The 24,496-nt window shown below is 35.6% G+C and overlaps 1 protein-coding gene and 1 long non-coding RNA gene across 3 annotated transcripts; one reads left to right on the forward strand and one right to left on the reverse strand.

The window, feature by feature from the left end:
• Positions 1-4,569: 4,569 nt before the first annotated feature.
• LOC149161152 (uncharacterized) lies at positions 4,570-17,585 on the forward strand. Its single transcript, XM_089434791.1, has 5 exons — positions 4,570-4,643; positions 4,837-5,463; positions 5,698-6,018; positions 17,124-17,221; positions 17,314-17,585. The coding sequence occupies exons 1-5, from the start codon at positions 4,570-4,572 to the stop codon at positions 17,583-17,585; spliced, it is 1,392 nt and encodes a 463-aa protein (XP_089290917.1).
• A 916-nt stretch (positions 17,586-18,501) lies between these two features.
• Positions 18,502-23,709, reverse strand: LOC149161153 (uncharacterized). Of its 2 annotated transcripts, XR_016261852.1 has the most exons (4): positions 23,560-23,709; positions 20,181-20,454; positions 19,869-20,068; positions 18,502-19,777 (listed from the first exon to the last, which is right to left on the reverse strand). It is a non-coding gene; the product is annotated as an uncharacterized LOC149161153 (long non-coding RNA). The 2 variants fall into 2 exon arrangements; XR_016261851.1 differs by having other exon boundaries at positions 18,502-20,068.
• Positions 23,710-24,496: the final 787 nt, after the last annotated feature.

The following is a 24,496-nucleotide window of genomic DNA, read 5'->3' on the forward strand; positions in this document are numbered from 1 at the left end:
GAAAACAAGGCAAATAAGAAAGATAATGCTAAATTGGTAAGGCAAATGAAAAATTAAATGAAGAATTGGGGAGGCTGAAAAGGAAAAATGATCTACTTTCTAAGCAAGCAATTAAATGGCTAAAGGAAAAGAACATGTGGCAGGCAAAGTATGAAAAACAAAAGGTCAAGGCAGCTTTGTTTAGGGAGAGACATGATACAGGTCTGGATTGTTTGGCTAGGACAGCACAACAGGAAGCATCTACAGGTACAACATCTACTACAAAAAGACGAAGGTCAAAGAGGAGCAAGCAAGCATGGGGACATGCTTGATGATAAGCAAGGAAGAGATGTTGGGCCTTAGTTTTGGTCTTATTTTTGCTCAAAGAAACTTACTTATCCATCTATTTTCCATCCATTTTCCCTTCATTTATCCCATTTTGATGTATATTTGATATCCATTCAGGTATTTAATTTTAATTTTTCAATTTCTAAAATTTTTATGAAAAATTGGTTTTTAGTGCAAAATTGACAGATTCAGAAATTCCCGTAATATCTCTATGGTTGATATGGTTGCAGGACACTTGGGCACGAATGGAATGCATGGATGGACAACTTGGGAACTAGGACTAAGCCAGCAATGCTTAGTTCGAACAGAACAAGCTTTATTAGGCCCATTTGGTGCTAGTCAACCATGACTAATCATTCAGGAATCCCATAGAAATATGGCAGTTTTGAGATTTCATAGGAATGGTCATCTTTCTTGGGATGGGAGTAATGAATTCGACTTAGATAGGTGGATGAGAGTAGATGGGTTTGTTTGAGTGAATATAGATCAGTTTCTTCATGAGACTTCTTATTTAAAGCCAAAACTTTGATGGCTTATGTATTGATTTTGTGATATACTTTTATGCTGTGACATCTTTGGATTGAGGAGTTAATTTGAAGACTTGTGTTATTATTATTTTGTTGTTCAATACCATGGATGTGTAACTGAATTTAAGCTTCTGATATCCCCTCTCAAGTGTGCAAGGCAATGGTGGAGGGCCCCCATTCCAAGCTAAGTACACTTCCTTGTTAACTAGTTTCATTTCCTTGTAATCTGGTTGATTGTAGCACTAGTGTTTCAAAGCTTTATTTCAGTTTGCTTTATGGTTTATGCATAGTGATTGATTTCATTAGTTAATAGATTATTCATCACTTTATTGAGTTGGAAAAAACAGGTGTTCAAGTTGGGCATCCCTTCTGCTAAAATGATGAATCAAAACTAGTTTCTTTTGTTTGCATGCAAGTAGTTTTTCATTGAGATTTGGATATTGAGATGAATGAATTATGTTGGAATACCTTATGCGTCTCTTAAGTTAAGAGCTTCTTTCATTAATAATTTATCCATCTTAATCTTTTGGTTTCAATCTCTGATTCATTAAGTGATAATTGAGGTGAAGGTGGACTTCTTGAGGTCAAGAACCCTTTCAATGTTTTTCTCTTTTTAAGCTGATTGAATTAGAGTTATAGAATGTATTACTTTTAGCTTTTGAATAACTTATCTTTCAAGGTTTGATTACATTTGATCTTCACATATAGTGAACTTGCCTCAAAGCATAAACAACCCGGATTGATAAGAAATAATTGTGTTAATTTAGGTCCACAAATTAGCTCAACACCTTAATTCCGGGAATTGATTTTTTATCTAATTCTGATCTGCCTACTTAATTCGGTAGGGGGATAGAGTTATTTCCAGATTAATGTGGGCCGCCGCTTTTCAAATCATCCCATCTCCTGACGAGCTTATTGCTCATGCTTGCGTCAGCTTTCCTTTATGGTGGTGGACAGGTGGTCTCCCCTTCTAAATATCTTCCTTTGGATTTATCGCCGGATTGTTTCCCGAGTCATCCTCTGACAGCTCCGTGATCTGAATCCTTATCCTTTGAGATTTGAACCCATTTTCTCTGGGTTTTTTATTCAGTTTCTGGATGACCGTATGATCCGACAATTATTTTGTTGGATTTTTAGTACTACATATAACAGAGCTAGGTGGCTTTTCGGGAATGGAGTGTCCATCCGACTCATCTGCCTTGGAAGCCATGGTCCACACAGCCATTCAGGCGGAGACCGCACATGACAATGCCAAGTTGTCCTGTGAGTGGCGCTCCACGCTGGAGGATATGTTAATTCTCCCTTTGGTCCCTCACGATACGCGTGCTCTTCAAGATGGCAATCCAATCTCCAAATAAAAGGGAAAGACTTCTTCCGCCTCACTGCTTTGTCCTCTGAAAAATTCTAAACCTGTTAAACTGGCTCCTCCTCCTGCGGCAATTAAGCTTGAAAGTGTGACTTTGTCTGAATGCATCGATAGTCTTCAGGATTTTGCGTTAGTTGGACGTTGGAATTTCCCAGAAATGGAGGACGCCAATATGAGAGTTTGGCTTGAAAAGCATTGGAAGCCTTTGATAGGATATGTTCCTATCGTTGCTAGATTGCTCAAAGAATGGTATTGCTTCCACTTCCTAAGCTCCTCTAATCTGGAATCCATTTTAAATCATCAGTGGGTCTCGGGGAGAAGTTTCCTAGCTCTTCATAGGTGGTATTTGGGCTATAATCCGCTAAAAAATACGCCCACCAACAACTTAATATGGGTAAAACTGCGAGGTCTTCCTCTGGAGCAATGGTCCAAAGAAACTCCAGCGGAGATAGGGAATGCTATTGGTAGGTGTGTGTATGTTGATCCGAGATGTTTGGGTGAGAAGGACAAGCGTGTCACTTGGATTCTCATTGACAAATCTTTCAGGGGAGGTTTCCCGGATCATATTGACATTTCCTGGGGGGACATCAAAATCTGTGAGAGGCTGGATTTCTAGGGAATCCCCTTTCGATGCTCAGCTTGCCACCGGATAGGTCATTTATTCAGAAATTGCCCGAGGTTACTTTCAAAAGACCAAAAGCAGCAGGGTCTTTCTCATTTTGGGAAAAAATTCTACAGGAGGAAATGTCCTTCCCTAGAATCAGAGAGTTTTCCATCTAAAAATTCTTTGTCTCCTTTGCAAAATGTCCAGTCTAGGATCCCTCTAGAAGGTGATCACCAAACCCAACCCAAATCCTTGTCACCGTTAAATGCTATATCTCCTTCTATGCCGTCGCTGGAACCTGCCTCTGATTTCGAGGTCCCTCTTCCCCCCTGATCCTCTTCCTCCCATCTTCCCCAAAAAGGAAACCCTTGTGGTTTCTTCCTCATTCCCGTCTCCAAAGAAGATTATCTCCCCGAGAGGGAAAGGGAAGGCACCTATGATCTCGGCTACTCCTACAAACTCCCCATCATCTTCCCCGTCAAATTCCGTAGGTCATGATTTAGACTATCTTTTAAATAAGAACTTGATGGACCTCAAACCGCTTACTATTGACAAGCCTGGAAAGCCCTCGTCTCCTCGCATTAGCCCTGATTCCGCTTGCAATATAACAGTGAGGAGGAAGAACAATAGGGGCAGCAGACACTTCAGGGGAAGGGGAGACGAAGCTGGTAGGGGTATTCAAAATTTGTCCCTTATAGATGTCTCGGTTATTGATATGACAGATGATTGGCCCCTTAGAGCAAGCAAGGCCGGAAAATCTTCAAAATGAATTTTGCTCTATCTATGAATATTAGAGGCCTGGGGGCAGACCAAATTTTTTTGGCTTTAAGGGACTTTTTCCGTATAGTAAATCCCAAAATCATTTTGATTCAGGAGACCATGCATGATTCATCTGTTGCAATTTCTTATTTTAGAAAGATGTTTCCTTTATGGCACATATCGGCAGTAGATGCAGTTGGCCTCTCGGGGGGTCTGGCGGTGTTATGGGATCCCGATTGGATTCAGGCAAAGGCATATAGTTGTATGGCTGGCATTCTTATCGCGGCTCATCTAAGGGGTCATAGAAATCCAATTAATATTCTTAATATGTATGCGCCCTACAAGAACAGACGGCCATTTTGGGATAAACTGTTCGAATCAGAAATTCTTGACATTGATTTTTTGCTGATTGTAGGAGATCTAAATGGCTCATTGAGTATGGAGGAAATTTAGGGTACAAAGAAAAAATCAGACCCGATTGCTGATAGAATAAAAAATGAACTTTTATGCAGGAAATTTTTTGACATCTTTCCATCAAAAATGATGACGACGTGGGAAAATGGGAGATCTGAAAGTGCTTATATAGCTAAAAGGCTGGATAGATTTATCCTCCATGACAGCTTAATTGAAGAGATGGGCATGCCTTTCTCATCAATTGAGAATGTTTTTATCTCTGATCACAGGCCGATTATTCTAGGGTGGAGAGAAAAGGGTTTTAGAAAGGGATTCTCTTTCAAATTCAATAGAACAAGTCTTGAGGACCCGGTCTTTAATGAGGTGATAACTCAGTGTTGGAAGGAGATTTCAGAAAAATCTTTTCCTTGTTGTATGACCTTCAGAGATAAAATGGATGCAATTAGAAAAGTGGCAAAGGAATGGCAGTTTCAAAAAAGACAAATGAGCAGAAAGTCTCTCCGAGAGATTCAAATAGAGTTGGACAATATTATGGTATCCATGAATGATAAACAGTGCTATTTTGAGATGAGATGTCGGATAAAGGAGCTGCAGAGGAAGAAGCAAACGATTCTGGAAAAGGAAGAAGCTTGCTGGAGACTAAAGAGTAGGGCGATCTGGCTTAGGGAGGGAGATAAAAATACAATTTTTTTTCATAAATATGCAAGCGCCAGACGGGCTAAGAATTCTATATGGAATTTAAAGGACGAAAATGGAGTTTTCCTTTATGCCCATCAGGATATTACAAAGGAGGCTATTAGATTTTTTGAAAATCAGTACAAGAAATCTTAAAATTGCAGGATACAGGATATTCTGTGGGGCATAGAATTATTTCCCCAGATGTTTGATGATGAATTAAATGAAAAAAAAATTCAGCCGATTTCGCAGGAGGAGCTTTTGGTGTCTATGAAGTCTTTTAAAAGGGACAAAATCCCGGGCCCAGACGGCTGGACGATTGAATTCTTTATCTACTTTTTTGACCTGATAAAAGATGATCTGCTAAGAATGGTGGAGGCCACAAAGTCCGGTAGTATAAACAATAAAATTTCATCAACTCTTATAGCATTGATTCCAAAAAAGAATGATGTTGTATCCCTTCAGGACTATCGGCCAATTTCTTTGTGTAACATTTCGTTCAAGATAGTCTCTAAAATTATTGCTGAAAGAATCAAAGGAACTCTTTCTGAGTTTATATCTAAAGACCAGCATGCTTTTCTTAGAGGGAGGAACATTCTGGACGCGTTTGCTTCTACACAGGAAGGTTTGTTTGCCATACATTCAAGAAAGAGTGAAGACATCATCTTCAAAATTGATCTTCGTAAGGCATATGACTGCTTGGACTGGAGTTTTATTAGATGTTTGCTTGCTAATATTGGGTTGAGGCCCAATATGATTAACTGGGTCATGGCTTGTATAGAAGGGGTGAAGTATGATATTATTATTAATGGAATCCCTTCGTCCTTTTTCCCGGCAGCCAGGGGTCTCCGCCAGGGATGCCCCTTATCGCCATTGATTTTCATTCTGGCGATGAACATGCTCAGCCTCCATATCAACAAAGCAGTAGCAGAAAAAAGATGTTGCCCTTTAAAAAATTGCAGGAACATCTCTATCTCCCATAACCTTTTTGTTGATGATATTATCTTGTTTGGCATGTTATGTAGGTTTACATGGACTTGCTTTTATGATATCCTCAAAAATTTTCAGAAGGCTTCTGGTCTGCAAATAAACAAGGAAAAATCTATCTTTTATCATAATGAAATCAGTCAAGAAGCGGTGGACTGGTTATCAACCTTGTTTGGCGTGAAGTCCCACTCGATCAAACAGGGAATTAAATACTTGGGGTTCCAGCTTAAAGCAAATGGCTATTCCAAAAAGGACTGGCAGTGGATTATTGATAGATACCACAGAAAGATTTCATTGTGGGAATTCCGATGTCTTTCTCTGGAGGGCAGAGTCATTCTGGCTCAATCTGTGCTGAACCAGTTAGTTATATACTGGGCCCACTTATTCTTCCTTCCTGCTAGCGTTATTAAAAAAGTGGATAAGATTACAACGAATTTCATCTGGGGAGGTCAAGCAGAAAGACGAAAATTTCACCTCACAAAATTATCAGATATCTCTTCTCCTAAGAGCATGGGAGGTTGGGGTTTGCTGAACCTTCGCAGTTTTGGAAAGGCGCTTTTATGTAAATCGCTTTGGAGGTGTATTTTTGGTGGTGGGTCCTGGAGCATGATTATTAAAAAGAAATATTTGGGCGACAAAGATTTTTCTTTATGGTTCAGGGAGGGAAGGATCGACCCCTCGTACGGGTCAACAATCTGGCAAAGTTTGCATAGGATGGAAGGCTTCTTCCTGGAGAACTTAACATGGCGGTTTCAAACAGGTAATTTTTTTTTGATTGGATATGATCTTTTTCTGAGTGGAGCCGAGGACATTTATGTGCCGGAGGTTTTATTAAAAATTTTCCACGGGAGGGGTCTCTTTTTTTGGAGTAGTTTAATTGCTGGGTGGCATGGATCGATCCCTTTGTGGAAAGATGTCGGTCTCCTTTAGATGTTGCCCTCTATTGCCATATTATGGGAGCATATAGGGATGAGTCTTAGATCATGTGGTATCTTTTGCTTGGAGGAATCAGATGATATTATCTGGAAAAATTCAAAGTCATTGTTTGGTGAGTGAAAGAGGTTTACCAGACTTTAATGGACAAGAGGGATCCCCATCTCAGTCCTATTTTTCCTGTTACTTTTTGGAATTCCAAGTGCCCATCAAAAATGGTTTTTTTTGCATGGCTGTTCTTCCACAACAGAAATCTTTCCTGGGAAAATTTGAGAAAGCGGGGTTGGCAGGGACCAGGGCTTTGTCCAATGTGCAGATCCGATGAGGAAAACAACTGGAATTTACTCCTGGATTGTCATATCACCCAACAACTCTGGCTGTCTGTGGAGAAATGGTTCGGTATTCTTCATGTCTCATTCCTCTATATCTGATGCGTTTTTTTGGTGGAGCCAACAGAAAGTGATATGGAGGCCATTGTTTATTATTTGTCTATGGAGCATATGGAAGGCGAGGAACAACTCCATTTTCAACAGCATCCACTGCTCTCCTGTGGATATATTCTCTAAGGTTTTATTGTCTTACGAAAGCCTCTCTTTCAAGGCGCCCAAGGAAAATGAAGATGTTATCCCTTCAGATCCCCTGGTTTTTCCTTCTTTCCCATGTGCATTTTTTGATGGTGTTGAACAGAGAGGCATCTGTGGCTACGAGGTTTATATTCTGATTAATGAATCCTGCCATTTCAATATCCATTGGAATGGAGGAAGGGGATCTAATTCTAAAGCAGAAGCAATGGCTCTTGCTCATTTGTTATATTTTTGTTCCTTTCTAGATATCAGGCACGTATCGATTTTTGGAGACTCAAAGGTAATGGTGGATTTTTTGCACAAGGAAAACAATATCTCTATGCCTCATCTCACTGGCTGGATGAACAGGATCAAGTCCCTTTGGAATGATATGTTCAAATCCTCCATAAAATCTAAAGGCCGATTCTTTATCAAAAAAGGGTCTCTCATCATCACCGGGTATATGGTTTGTGCAAGGTTTGTCTGAAGATGAAATTTTCAATATTCAGGAGTTCTCTCCTCCTGTCTTCTAATCTCGCTTTAGCAGTTTCTCAGTCATGCTTTTCTTCAAAAGCATTTTTTTCTTATATAGCTGTTTTTGGACGAAAAGTTTTTTGGGGATCTTGTATCTACAGACTGACGGTAAAATCTTTGCATCTTTTGTACCTTCATACAGGAACAAGAATGGCATGTTTCTCTCTTTTGACAGATACGGTCATATTTTCACTATCCTATGAATATGTATCCATTATGAGAACCGTTATATTTCTTATATAATACAATACAGCTTTTTTCATTCGGAAAGATTCGAAGTTTTATTGAAGACATCACATATTTAATTCAAAATTATAATAGCAAAACAATTATATAAAATATATATATTTGAAGTCTTATCAGAGACATCACACATTGAATGATATATTCTTCTCAATGGAAGTTCGAGTTACATATATGTTATATCCTTCTCCGCAAATTACCTTGTGCAAATATCCTAAGTTTTTCAGCCCCACTGCCTTCCTGAAAATACTGACACTACTTGGTACTTGTAATAATCTGCTAATGTCACATGTTTTTGACATGTCCTCACACCCTACTTTTCTCCTATTACATTGCCTCCAGCGTTCAAAGAAATTTGAAATTTAAATAAAAAATTGAAAATGTAAACAGACAAACAAACGATCGAGTTAATTATTTAATTATTGCACCATCATGTATAACATTCACTTTTAAAATGTCTTTATTCAAATTTTTTATTTCTTTGAAATAATTATTTGTATAGCGAAAGAAAGACGCTGGAGGCAGTGTCCTAAAGAAGAAAAGTGGGGAGTGAGGACATTCATGCTGCCAGCAAATTAGTAGAATTCGCAGGTAGTGTCAGCGTTTCCAAGGAGGTTGTGGGGGTAAACAAAACTTTGGGTATTTGCATAAACGGATAACTTTGCATATAAGATATAACTTTTCCAAGCTTTGCTTTATTATATAATATAATAATTGTTTTGCTATTTATAACTATAACTTTGGTTAAACATTGATGAATGAAACAAAGGTTTAGTGAAAAGACAAATTAATAATTATCAATAGAGTAATTTAGTCTCGGTAAGGTAAGGACTGATAAATCTAGATATTGTATAGAAATTATCTTTATACGAATTTTAAAATACTGAAAATAAATAATGTGAGAGCATAACATATAAAACACATATACACAGATAAAACCTGGACTTCCAGATTGATTTTTCATTATGTTCCTTTCAATGTTACAATACATATTTATACATGCCAAAGCATCCAATACCATGGACCTAAAAACCATTGCATCCAAAACTATGGACCGAAAACCATCACATTCAAAACCATGGACCCAAAACCATCGCGTCCAAAACCATGTGCGAAAACCATGCACAAAACCATAGGTAAGTCCACCCAACTTAATATAGGGTCCACAAAAAAATTCCCCAAAACGCCGCCTCAGACCCTGTAGAGGGGGGCTACTCGCCCCCCTCAAACCCCCTGGACAAAGGCGGTCACCGCCCCCTGTGACCCCCACTGCATAATCTACGCAACGAAAGGGGACTTCACCCCCCCCTCTAACCCCCATTAACTAAACAGGGTAGTCATTGAAAGAATATAACACTAGTCATTGAAAAAATATAACACAACCCAACAGAGATTTGTTAAGTCTATTTCTTTATACCATAAAGAAAAAACAATATTTTAAAGTGCACATATTTTTTACATAAATTATAAACATAATTAAATATTTCAAAATACAAATTTTTGTGATTCAAAATTTTGTATAAGGGGATTCCACGCCCCCTCTAACCCCCTGGTTAACTAAACAGGGTAGTCATTGAAAGAATATAAAGTCTATTTCTTTATACCATAAAGAAAAAATAATATTTTAAAGTGCACATATTTTTTACATAAATTATAAACATAATTAAATATTTCAAAATACAAGTTTTTGTGATTCAAAATTTTATATAAACTATTTTCTAAAAAAATCATATCACTGTTTTTATGTAGTGTGTGGTTATGTCAATATTTTTCAAATTACATATTGTGATTTACTTATATCTTAATGATAAACTATAGTATACAGTTTGAAATAGATCAATATAAAGATAGTAGTTATGTGAATTTTCTAGAAAATATTTTATATAAAATTAAATGTTGTATAAGTATTTTTTGCTATATAAAATTAAAAAAAACAAATATATTTACAAATTTACAAAAATTTATAAATCCAATAATATTAAATGAAAAATAAATTTATAAAATGTCACATAACATCATTATCCAAATATTAAAAAGCACCCCAAAATATAATTAAATAAATCACCCCAAACCAAAAAAAACTTTAAAAGCCCAATAAAAACAACCTATATCGTCTTTGTTAAAAAAAAAAGCGTACATCCAACCAAATCTTTGGTTAGTCAACAGTAAAAATGTCCAAAATCATGGTTAGCCAACAGTAAAAATGTCCAAAATCAACAAAACTTGTCTGTGTACTTTCCCTTACACAAATTGTATTAACTCTTAAAACCACCCATCATAACCTTTCATATATACAAAAGCTTTCAACCCTACAAAAATCGCTGATGATTAAAATGGCCACAAACTAATTAAAACTAATACGATTGAAATGACCACAAACTAATTAAAACCAATATAAGGCGTCAGCCATCTATTAACAAAAAAAAATCTAAAATAGCAAATTAGAAATAAGACCATATAGATTTATTTTAGGTACAGATTTAACCAGAGTTGATAGGCGTCAAATTATAAGAAAGCAAAATATAATAAGTTAATTTTCTTTATTTAAATTGTATTTTTAAATGTTAAATAAATAAAAATTTTAATTATAAAATTTAATTGTTTTATAATATATACATTTTTTAAATAATATATAATATATTCATAATTTACATTCAAATATTTTGCATTACATTTACCTATATATCAAAACATTTTATGAAACAAATTAAAATAATTTTTTAGTATTAAAACATCCCTTAAATTAATTTTAATCATTTTATCAAATAATTGTTTATTAAAACACAAATACATAGCAACGGGATCATCACCATATTTTTGGAACCAAACCAAAAACCAATTAAAATGGTTAATAACTAGCATTTGCACCAGATGTTGCAAAGGAAACGCCATAAGGCATAAATTCGAGAAGCATTGTGACATATAAAGAATCATTGAAGATGAAAATTAGTAAGTGGTGGGTAAAGACCTAATACCCAAAGCCCACTGCATTAAATAGGTCTTGTTTTTGGAAACTTTTTGGCTATTACATCTTGCCAAAAAAAACTTCTCATTTATAGCAGGCTATGGAATAACTTTAACTAGGAGATTGCAGGTATTGAGGAGGAGCAGAATGTTGTCCTCATTAGTAAGATGAATAAGGGAATCATTAAAAGAGGAACTAAGAAGGGTTAAAAAGGGTTATTTACAGTTCTCCATTGTGGGCTTTTTCTGTATCTCAATGTGTATGGTAAGTGTTCAACACTCTATCTGCTTCCAATGACTTCAATTTGCATATTCTTAAAAGGAGTTTCTGCTGCTGTTTAAGCTAACATCCTCTTTTTGGTTGGATTTATTTCTGTGAGCAAGGTGGTATTCATTCTTTTGGCTCTCTTTAGTTCCCTTAGTTGTAAGTGGACAAAAATGTTGGACTTATATGACACTGAAACAAAGAACCATTGAGCTATCACAGTTTATAAATAATCATATAACAGAGGTAAACATATCAACCAAAATTTGTAATGCATCAGGGTCATGGTCGACTCCCTTAGACCAGATAAAAACTAGAGAAGCCACTGTCATGACCCCGGTAGAGAGCCACAGCAAAACCTGAGTCGTTTGGGGAGAATGGAGTCTCGGCATAAAAACCAGAGAAGCCACTGTCATGACCCCGACAGAGAGCGGCAGTAAAACCTGAGTCGTTTGGGGAGAATGGAGCTCCCGGAAAGGGTTCGCTGACTAGTGCTCCCAAGAAAACCAATGTGGCGAGGAATAGGCTCGCGTCGTCTAACCAAACATTGGATGACAATATACCTGCAACAGCGACGTGAAATGATTTACAATGAAGTTTCTATGGGTAAATAAGACATTGGAGTTTCAATCTAGCAGAACTAAAAGAAAGGATGAGAAAAATCTTTCTTACTTAGTATGCTCCCACCAAGTGAACCACAATGCATACATTGGAAAATTCAATAAGTCAGTATGGCTCATAGAATCCAAATTTTGTCAATAAGTTTCTAGGTGCATTTTCCCCAAAATCTGCATAACCCTAAAAAGCACATAACATATAGAAGGTAGTTGTTATTCTTAGTGACAACAAATTTGCTTTTGTGTCTTCGCTAAACATTAATGAATATCTAATAGAAGAATAAGTATTGATTTATGGGTTCCCCCTCGTGAGGCTTTTCCCTCATCTTTGACTAAAAACTTTGGTGTCCCTATTGTGTATGTTTTTCTTCTCTTATTCCTTTATGTTCCGCTAAATTGTTCAATTTATTGTTCTCTCTACATTATTTCTAATGATGATATGATGTTATGGGGAGAACGTAATATGAAAACATTGAACAAGTTTAAAAATGCAATTATCTACAACAAAGAACAAATTAGCCCTAAAAATTTACATCCCACTCCCCCTTCCTCTCTCTCCACTCTCTCCTCTCTTTATCTCCCGTCTCTCTACCTCTCCATCTCCCTTCATCTTTCTTACTCATTATCCCTCTTCCTTCATCCCACTCTCTCTATCCCTCTCTCCCTCTCCCTCTTCTATCCATCTTTCCCTCTTTCCCCTCTCTCTTTCTCTCACTCTTTCTCTTCCTCCACTCTTTCCCTCTCCCTCTATTTATCTCTCTCCCTCTCTCTTGTCTCCCCATTTCTTACTTCTCTCTCTCCATTTCCCACAATCACTCTCTCTCTCTCTCTCTCTCTCTCAATCTCCTTTTCTATTTTCCTCTCTCCCTTCCTCCTTCCCTCCCTCCATACCGCCTTTCTCTTTCATATTCTCTTCTATTTCTCTCCAACCTTTCTTCAAATTCTCTACCTCCTCACTCTCACTCACTCTCTTCTTCCCCCTTTTCCCTCTCTCTCTCTCTCCACCTCCCTCCCTATTTTTATACATCTATTTATATAATTTTTTCTAGGTTTTTCTCTATGTTCCTCTATCTCTCTCTCCCTCTCAACCTCCCAAATTCTATGTCCCTCCCTCCTTCCTTCCTTCTACCTCCCCTTCTCTCCCTTTTCACTCTTCTCTTTAGAATAAGATGCATACTATATAATTGGAATCTAACAATTATATAACAATGCAAAACATCAAACCTACAATAAAAATGTTTATAGAAATATTTAGCATTTGATATTTATTTTATAATAAACCTTAGAGAGGCAAATAGAGAAAAAGATTGAAATGGAGAGAGGGGGAGTGATAGAGGGAAAGGGAGAGAGAATTAAGAGAGGGGAGAGACATATAGAGGGGAGAGAGAGAGAGAGAGATAATATATATATATATATATATATCCCCTCTTAATTCTCTCTCTCTTTTTCCCTCTATCACTCCCCCTCTCTCCCTCTCTTTCAATCTCTCTCTATTTGCCTCTCTACCTCCCTTGTTCCCTCCCTCCATACCCCCTTTCTCTTTCATATTCTCTCCAACCTCTCTTCGAATTCTCTACCTCCTCACTCTCACTCACTCTCTTCTTCCCCCTTTTTCCTTTCTCTCTCCCTCTCCCTCCCTATTTCTATAAATTTATTTATCTAAATTTTTCTAGGTTTTTCTCTATGTTCCTCTATCTCTCTCTCTCCCTCTCAACCTCCAAAATTCTATGTCCCTTCCTCCCTCCTACCTCCCCTTCTCTCCCTTTCCACTCCTCTCTAGAATAAGATGCATACTACATAATTGGAATATAACAATGCAAAACATCAAACCTACAATAAAAATGTTTATAGAAATATTTAACATAAGCTAAATAATTACTAAATCTTGATAACAATTACATCAATTTGATATTTATTTTATAATAACCCTTTATATATATATATATATATATAAACTATTTAGAAATAGATATTAATATTAATAATCTTCTCTAAGCCACCATCCCTCTTGGTAGAGATGGAGTTAAGATGATCTATTAATCACTCCCTTAAAATAAGATATATTCCATATGAAGATCATGGGTTGTTATAAACCTAAAGCTCAAAAACCACTAGTAAGTTGACCAAGTCAAGTTTATCTTAATTGCCGAACACAAATTAATAAAATTAATATCCTTAAATTTTAATTTTAATTATTTTAATTTAAAATTATTTTTATTTCAACAAAACTAATTTTATTTTATTTTGAATTAATAAAAATATTTAAAAAGACATTACAACAATTAAAAATAAATAAACAGTAATTGATAAAAAAATATTAAAATAACAAATTGCATCGATGCTTCAAACTAAATTAAGAAAATAAAAAATAATGAAAATTTAAATTACAATTTTACCAACTAAATTATAAAATCACAATTTAAACTAAACCAAATTTTAAAATCACAATTTAAACTAAACCGATACATCATTCTTCTTCAACTGGTATAAACCTATATAGTCATGTAAAAGCTAGTGTCATGTCATTCATTTTCAGAAACTGAAACAAATTTTAAAATCACAATTTAAACTAAACTGATACATCATTCTTCTTCCGCTGATATAAACCTATACAGTGATATGTAAAAGCCAGTGTCATGTCATCCATTTTCAGCTAGTATACAAACTCCACCTATATCAAAATAAATTGATACACAATCATATTTAGCCAGTATCATTCTTCTCCATCGAAATACAAACAAATCGGATTTTTTAATATATTTATTTATTTATTTGATATTGAATTTGAAACAAAGATTTTATTAAAGCTAAAGGCGAAAACCTTAGAGTTTAAGTTACTAATTTTTTAAAATTTAAGATATTTAAGAAATTTAATACACAATCCAAGAACAAGTATATGATAATAAAAAAAAATTAGCTAAACAAATTCCGGCTTTTACTGTGTTTCATGTTTAGATATAGATATTTGAAAAAAAAAATTCTATTTTTTGAAAAAAAAGATGCTATTAAAAAGGCATTTTGTTGTTACAGTTTCAGACTTTGAAAACTAATTACCTACTAAATATTCATTGAGAATACATTTTGTTGCTCGAGTGTCCAAATCTTAGAAAGTTGATTACCAATGATATTTTGTTTGTACAACAAGGCCAAGGCCAAACTTTAGAAAGTTGATTACCAACCAAATATTCATTAGTAAAAATTCAAGACATTCAAAATTTCAAGACATTCAAAATTTCTGAAATACAAACCAACAACCATTCTATAAAACTAATAACAACTTTATCTAGATAGTTGAGTTATACAATGAAGTCCACCATTAAAGATAAATAACAAGGGTCACCGTAATGAGAGATTGACATACTTCTCAAGAGTGATACTGAAAATAAAAAAAGGCAGCCTTGTCATACGCTTCTTTGCAAGTGCTTTTCTGAGAATAATGGTGGATATAATTCAGTGCTATTCTGAAAATAATGTGGATTTAATTCAATATAAACATAGCTGTAAAAAATAAATAAAAAAGCCCATGCAATTTGAGCAAAATGTAAATTAAGGGGATAGCATTTCATTGGAAAATGGCAGCACAAAGAGCAAATGCAATTCAAGTGAATGAATCTTCATTCGAGATTGACAACACACAGGTACATATAGTGAATGAATCTTCATTCGAGATTGACAACACACAGGTACACATATGAATATGAAATTACAAAGTTACTAGGCTTGCAATCTAGGAAAATGCAATCCTCAGTGGATTTCAATTAGAATCTATGCTGATGTACAACTAAAATGGAAAAGATATTTGCATAATTCTTCATTCGAGATTGACAACACACAGGTACACATATGAATATGAAATTACAAAGTTACTAGGCTTGCAATCTAGGAAAATGCAACTCTCAGTGGATTTCAATTAGAATCTATGCTGATGTAGAACTAAAATGGAAAAGATATTTGCATATAATCATCATGTTTATGCAACGCAGATAAACAATCGATAGTATTTTTGGGTAGTGACAGTCAGTGTTTATAGAAGGAAATGTTACTGTTAGTTCAAGAGGGTCTTGGTGGTTTCTAATACAATTTATGTGTTTTTTTTTTAGCAATTTTTGTCCTGGTTTCTATTAAGATCTATGTGTTGAGGTTTTTTTTTTAGCAATTTCTGTCCTATTTTTCTATATGTCCCAATTTATTTGTTAATGGAATAGCAATGGTACTGTTTTTTTGTGTGGAGGAAAAGGGTAAACAACTGATATATGGGGTTGTATTATATAGTGCACAAAAAAGGGCAAGTGGGATAAGAAATATTAAAAAATAAAAAAAAAGAGCTATCCCATCATCCCCTCACGAATTGAGAAGAAGCCAGAGAGGAGAATGTTCCAGTGTTAAATATGGTTGAACTTGCCAGAAAACCAAAGAGTTGGGTACAATTTCAGTGTACTTTGGCAGCACTACAAGAGGTAGCAGAAGAGCCCATAACTCTTGGAAAAATGCATAATGGAAAAGAAGCTTGCAACTATTGTGCAACAGAAGACCAAGCCAGCGAATTAAAGGAAACAGAGGCGATTGTAGTTTGACCTAATGTTAGGCCTGGAAAAAAAATATTTAAAAATAAAAGTAAAATTTTTAGATTGTGTTGAAAAATTGAAAGTCCAATCTAGTGAAAAGGAGATTGCCATTCTTGTATTTATTGTAAGAAGGAAAGGCCTCGAGGCTGGATGCATATAATTTGATTTCCTTGTTAATTAAAACAGACCAGACCATCTATATTGTTTATTTAGCACCTGTATGTGCCCATGCATTTTTTGTCCGTGCTGTTATGAACTGGGAAAGTCTTTTGCTTCAATGTTTGCTGTTATGAACTGGGAAAGTTGTAATAGAGCATGAGGAGGATGTTTCATCCTACACCGGAATGTGTTTATGATAAACTCACCACCTAACTTTATTTTGGGGGCAATACATTTGGCCATATATCAGTCCTCTTGTCCATACACAATAGCTATCATGGAATCCAAATTCCTTAAACATTCAGCTTAGACGAGGCTCAGACAGCCATGAGGCCTTGTTAGCAGTGCAACAGGGAATTTTGATGTCTATAGAAAATTAGATATGACAAACCATTGGTAATATTTACCAGGATTCCGAAAGATCATCAAGTTTAAATGAACATTGAAATAAAATCACTACCTACAAAATACAGAAATAAAAACCACTGCGCACAACAGGTCTTGCCATGACATATCATCAAAATTTGGAATGCGCAACAAAATTTGGCATAAGGCATATATCTTTTATGAGGTTAATTCCCTAGACTTTTCTCTAGCTTTCAGTGATTTGTTTTCCTACAGCAGTGATATTTATGAAGAATTACAGAGGCTGGCAACAATTTCATCCCCACCTCCAGTTTTCCATCCAAAGGAGACTGCATCTCTGGCCAATTGGATAGGTAGATTTGTGAAGTCATACATTTAGAAGAACATGGGCAAAGTGGGAGTGCGCGACATGTATCACCATTATTAAAAACATTTGCAACATCAGGTACTGTTGAAACTGAAAATTTGGAGATTATTTTTAAAAGTTTGGTAGAAAATTTGGAATCAACATCAACGAAGTTACAGAGGAAGGCAGCAGCACATTTGAGGTTATATGCAAAAAATAACATGGAGAATAGGATTATGATAGCTAATGTAGGGGCTGTAAAGCCTTTAGTATCATTGTTACATTCTGTGGATCCTCTAACACAGGAAAATGCAGTCACTACTCTGTTGAAATTGTCTCTTTATGAAAACAACAAGTTTGAAATAACATAAGCTATCAAGCCCCTTACACATGTACTAAAGTCAGGAACATCAACAACGACAGAGAATGCAGCTTGTACCCTTTTGAGTCTGTCACTCATAGAGGATAATAAGAATAGGAGCTTCCGGTGCGATTCCTTCCTTGGTACCTCTTCTTATTAATGGTTCCTCAAGAGGGAAAAAAGATGCAGCTACAACCCTTTAACCTTATAAGCTTATGGAGAATCAAGGTCCAATGCATGCAGTTTTTCCCTTGGAGTCTGTGATCTCCATTTCAATGCATCATGTTTTCTTCTTGTCTCTGTTGGGACTTCCAAAAAAAACTGACCGTAATATGAAAATAAGCAGTTCAATATATACCAACTTCAACAGAAACGGAAAAGAAAAGCCATACCTGAAAACTTGAATGAATGCAGGTTCTAGAGATTATAGGTGTCTTCTTCACTGAACTGGATGTTGGTGCTCCTGTAGCTGTTCGGCTGCACAAGAAAAGATCTTGGTGCTCCTTTAGCAAAAGAATCTAGAACCTAATCCTTTAAGTCTCCTTGGATATTTTGTGCTTTAGTCTATCTACAGATTTATTAGACTTGTTTAACCAACTTGTTAACCTGATAATATCATGATGTCTGTGGGTGCTGATCCCCCATTCCAAGCACTATTCATATAATAAGCCACAGTTTGATTGCAACAATTCTCTGTCCAACCGTTGTCCGAATGTTTTGAGAAAGAACAATAGTGGTGTTTTGAGAAGGAACAATAGTGGTAGCCAGAGTGATTCAAATAGCCTTGGGAGGCCTGTTCCTAGATCTATGAGAAGTTGAGAATCTTCCGTTCCCGATTTGATGAGGGAGTAGGTAAAGCCAAAGCAGTGGAAAGCAGAGCTTTTAGTGGCCCTTGACCTTCAATTCAAACTCGGATTATAGAAGTGTTGACTATAATTTGGATTATAAAAGTGTTGATTTTCTAATATGAAACCATAGATGAAATGTGAGAGGATACATCCTTGATGAAGGGGCTTTTCTCTCTCCTGAAGACACTGGAAATAGACTAAAAAGAGAGAAACGAGTTCATGAATTAACCTAAAAAATCTCATTCCCAGGTTAGTTAATCTGTGAGTACAGTTGCAGTTCCTGTTTCTCATAGTTGTGTGATGTTTTCTTTTTGAAGTTTTGTCTCTCTTGCAACCATTTCACTCTAGTTTTCTACGCCGCCAAGAGCATTTCCTCTAATAGACCCTGCTACTATCTACAGATTTATTAGACTTGTTTAACCAACTTGACCTGATAATATCATGATGTCTGTTGCCGCCGATCCCCATTCCAAGCACTATTCATATAATAAGTCACAGTTTGATTGCAACAATTCTCTGTCCAACAGTTGTCCGAATGTTTTGAGAAAGAACAATAGTGGTAGCCAGAGTGATTCAAATAGCCTTGGGAGGCCTGTTCCTAGATCTATGAGAACCTTCCGTTCCCGATTTGATGAGGGAGTAGGTAAAGCCAAAGCCAAAGCAGTGGAAAGCAGAGCTTTTAGAAGAACATGGGCAAAGTAGGAGCGCGTGTAATGTATCGCCATTATTAAAAACAGTTGCAACATCATGTACTCTTGAAACTGAAAATTTGGAGATTATTTATATAAGTTTGGTAGAAGATTTGGAATCAACATCAACGGAGTTGCAAAGGAAGGCAGTAGCACAGTTGAGGTTATATACAAAAAAAAATAACTTGGAGAATAGGATTATGATAGCTAATGTAGGGGTTGTAAATCCTTTAGTATCATTGTTACATTCTGTGGATCCTCTAACACAGAAAAATGCAGCCACTGCTCTGTTGAATTTGTCTCTTTATGAAAACAACAAGTTTGAAATAACAGAAGCTGGAGCTATCAAGCCCCTTATACATGTACTAAATCAAGCCCCTTATACATGTACTAAAGTCAGGAACATCAATAGCGAAAGAGAATGCAACTTGTACTCTTTTGAGTCTGTCACTCATAGAGGATAATAAAGTTACAATAAGAGCTTCCGGTGCGATTCCTCCCTTGGTAGCTCTGCTTATTAACAGTTCCTTAAGAGGGAAAAAAGATGCAGCTACAACCCTTTAACCTTATAAGCTTATGGAGAATAAAGGTCCAAGGCATGCAGTTCTTCCCTTGGAGTCTGTAACCTCCATTTCAATGCATATCTACATGCTTTCTTCTTGTCTCTGTTGGGATTTCAAAAAAAGCTGACCGTAATATGAAAATAAATAGTTCAAAATATACCAACTTCAACAGAAAGGAAAAGAGAAGCCATACCTGAAAACTTGAATGAATGCAAGTTCCAGAGATTATAGGTGTCTTCGCTAAACTGGATCTTGGTGCTCCTGTAGCTGTCCGGCTGCACTAAGAAAAGATATTAGTGCTCCTGTAGCTGTTTGGCTTCACAAGAAAATAGTTGTTCTGCTTCACGATCTCCCTTAATACATGCCCTGGTGCGGGTTTCATACTCTGTGCAGCTACACAAGGTAAAACCTTATCAATATCGAAAAAATAATATTTTATATTCATAATACTGGAAGCAGAATTCACATTCTGAGCAGGAAAATGCCAACTAAGCTAATGGAATACCATGGTGGAGGGCTTCAATGAGACATTTCGTGAACACGAAACCTTCTCTCGTAGAGACAAGCTAGACAACGACAAGCAAGAAACTTGCTAGACAGGAATGCAAATGAGAGGAGGGTTTCTGCCATGGTCATCAACCTTCATTCTGCAACGCAAGCCCGTTGCAAGCCATGGCCATCAACTTTCATTCGGTAATGCAATCCTGTTTCAAGCCATGCTGTTCTACCTTCACTCTGTAACGCAAGCTTTCAGGTTCGCTGGTCGAAGAAAAAGAACTCTGCAACGTAAACCATGGCCGTTTACATTCAGGTTCGTTGTTCAAAGAAAAAGATGAAGTTTATACTGTTATTGTTTCGGTTATAACTACATTTTTTTTTAATGAACAGTGACAAATATTTTAATCGTCTCACATCAGATCAGAACATCAGATCAGAGACAAGTAAGATGACGGTTCATAGTAAGACCAGTAAGATGAGAGGAGAATTGATTTCCCAGAAAAACGCCTTACAGCGTAATAAAAACCAACAGCATAATGAAAAACCAAAAATTACAATTAGATGGAAAAACGCCTTACAGCGTAATAAAAAACCAACAGCATAATAAAAAACCAAAAATTACAATTAGATAGATTTTAGAGGAAAACACCTTACTGCATAATAATAAAAAACCAAAGTTAGATACAGATCATTGCCATTTATATATCAGCGGTAAATATGTATATATCCAGCGGTACATATGTCCAAAATCAAAAGAACATTCCTCAAATCAATTTCGACCATTTTATCAAATAACGGTTTATTAAAATACACGGATACATAGCTACAGAGCTATCGTGACCATATTTTTGGGACGAAACCAAAAACCACAGCTGTTACATATCATTGCAATTTATAAAATGACAAAAAACTAGGCTGTAATTCCGAAAAAATTAGTCATCTGACTGCCAGTCACATTTATGGCTTTAAAGTCATGAAACATACTGCCCCATCCCAGGAAAACACTTGAGCTTTTTGAAATGTATATGGTAAATAACTAAGCTAGCTGCCATTAATTTCTACAAACCTCGAACCTTCGTTTCGCGGCAACATGAAAGTTTTACTCGTTACCTCTGCTGAGAGCTCGATTCCCTAAAGAAGCTTCGCAGATGGATTTCTTCATTCATTGATATGGTTACTGAAGTGACTCTTTACTCTCCATAAAACATTTGCGCTCTAGATTCGTATAGATGTAACATTAATCTTTTTATTTATTTTATTTTTTAATTTAATTTAATTTTTATTTTTATGTAATTTGATTTAGTCAAAATGTTAAACATTACATTACAATATCTCTACCATACTGAGCTAGTGAGCGCCTCTCGGCACAATATAATCAATGGGATTTTTAACTTCTAGAATTAAAACTATGTAAGGAAAATAAACAAGAGAGATCATTCACACATTGCAAAGATGATTAACTAACAAAAATTTTCCGTCATTTCATTATTTGGATCATTTGGGCTTTTTTGATCTACAAATATACAATGAAAAATACAAGTTTAAAACTTGCAACTCACCCAAGATTGGCCTCAAGTAAATTTGCCTTCAAATGAAATCGGGCTGAAGAACTTGGCCTCCACCAACTCGATTTGTGCCATCCAACAACTAGATATTTTGGGGTTTTTCATTATGGATTAGTGGCAGGGCACAAATCTAATTGTCCAAGGACATACAAGATTGAGTTACATGAAGCCAAATTATTTAGGTGGATTTCATCCTAAAGAAAATTTCCTTAACGCCGATTTAGTAAGTCAAGGTCCAAAATTTTATTTTTTATTTTATATTTGTAAATAAAAAACCCAAATGCTCTAAATAACAACAACAAAAAGAACAAGATGTAATCATAAAACAAAGAATAAAACCATAAATATGCCAAGTATAAAGTGTTAATTCAATCATGTAAAAAAAGTCACTAAAATTAATAATAAAATGAAGCAGCAACTTTCTATGGAATTTTCCACCACGGGACAGATGTTGAAAAATGAAGCAAGCGGCAGTCCAAGTTGATTTGTTTCCATGAACTTTCTGGTGGAAAATTTGCATTTGGATCCAGGCACAACGGGATTGGTGTCAAACTCAAACAAGATCAATACTATGTTGCATGCACCGGTGCAGGAGCTTCATAAGGAAAAGTAAAGAAGGAGAATTTTCGTTATGAAGCTCCTGCACCCAGTGCACAAGAAATAGTATTGATCTTGTTCGAGCTTGACAGTGATCCCGTTGTGCCTGGATCGAGAGGCGAATTTTCCACCAGAAAGTTTGTGGAAACAAATCAACTTGGATTGCCGCTTGCTTTTCAACATCCGTCCATCGGTGGAAAATTCAGTGGAAAATTGCTGCTTCATTTTATTATTAATTTTAGTGACATTTTTACATGATTGAATTAACTCTTTATATTTGACATATTTATTGTTTTATTCTTTGTTTTATGATTACATCTTGATCTTTTTGTTGTTATTATTTAGAATATTTTGATTTTTTTATTTACAAATATAAAATAATCATGTAAAAAAAATCACTAAAATTAATAATAAAAATAACAAAACAACATCTCAAACACTAGAATTAATCCACAACAACATCGAAAACCTAATAACAACATTGGTGAATCTTAACCATCCATATACAAAACAACTCTAGAATTACTATTAATCAAAATCTCTACAATAAATGAAAAAAAAAAAGAAAAAAGAGTATACCTGGGGTTCTAAAAGGTGTTCTATGAATATAATATTATAATTGTGTTCTTAGTTTAAAATATAAAGAACATTATTGACCATTGAAACATGGGTGGTTGGAAGTTAGTAACTCGTTTAACAAATATTTCTAACCAATTATTTGTTTTTCTCAATTGCCAATTGTTTGTTTTTCTCAATTTGCTATATTATATGTTTATATATACATGATATTTTAAAAATGGACATAATTTAGTTTAACAAGTTATATGATGACCATGTGAATAAATCTATGAAAAAACTTAGGAAAAAAAATTCTAGAGTTCAAATTTACTGGAGTTCAAAAAATAGATATCAGATAGACCAGATCTAAAACACTCAGAAAAGAGAGAAGTAACATATACTACACATCTACAAAACCAGATGTTCAAAAAGCTCGACAGAGACATGTCAACACTTGACGTTCAAATCCACTGGAGTTCAAAAAATAAATGTCAGATAGACCAGATCTAAAACACTCAAAAAAAAGAGAAGTAACATATACTACACATCTACAAAACCAAATGTTCAAAGCCCAAAAAAAACTTTGACCTATCTCTCCTAACTAAACTCCTTCAGCTTTGCGAAATATATATGGTATAAAGTCAACTTTGGTGAATGTCTACATACCTCGGAACTCTTTTGTCCATTCTATGAGTGAGAGAACTTTGGTTTAGATGAACCTTGAAGTGGCTTCCATGGATGCCCGTGATTGTTACAGAAATTGCTTTTTACTCTCCACATCACAAGACACTTCTTCTCTAGATTCGGAATGCATTTTCGTGACCTTACGTGTCTACATCCATTCGCGAGCATCCACGACTGTAATTGATAGCAAAGCAAAGATATATCCATGTATATATAACAGAAGAATGAACTTGCATTTAACCAACCATACGACGGTAGATATTCATGTTGCCGCTACAATAACCGTTTAACTAGACCTCTGAGGAGTGATATTAAGTTTAGGAAAAAATTATAAAATTGTAAAAACTAATCACACGGTAGGCTAGCCGAATGCTAGGGCTAGTCCGGAAGGTGAATTCCGTTATGCATTATAGGTTGGCCAAACAGACAACCAGCTCCCATGCGAGGCGGACTATACAGAATGCGAAAAGGGAAAATCTAACATGCGAAACCAATACAGTGGTGCTTCATAGTGAAAAACTGTGCATTAATAAAAGAGAATTACAATGAATTAACCACAGATAAGCTGCCATAATTCCGAAACCCTGGAGAGCAAAGCTAAAAAAAAAACCGTTACAACAGATGATGCACCGCACAGCAGGGATTAGGAAAACACATTTAGATTTAGCATACAGTATGGCTGTGAAGGCTATATCTTAAACTCGGAAAATGGAGATAAACAATAACTGTGCACTGTATTATTAAACTGTAATAAAACGAGAGGTATCCACCAGGGTTATACCCTGTGCTGTGTCCATAAATAAAAATTTATTACATAACAATTCAAGAGAAGCCCAAAGGCATATCAATATTCACAAACATCGAAATATCCAGGGCCTCAGTTCGGCATAGCTACACCGAGGACAAGTTTCCCTGAAAC

Source organism: Pinus tabuliformis, chromosome 5_2 (genome assembly GCF_031772625.1).
Source record: "Pinus tabuliformis cultivar Carrire ecotype Pingquan chromosome 5_2, CPIR1, whole genome shotgun sequence".
Classification (NCBI taxonomy): Eukaryota; Viridiplantae; Streptophyta; class Pinopsida; order Pinales; family Pinaceae; genus Pinus; species Pinus tabuliformis.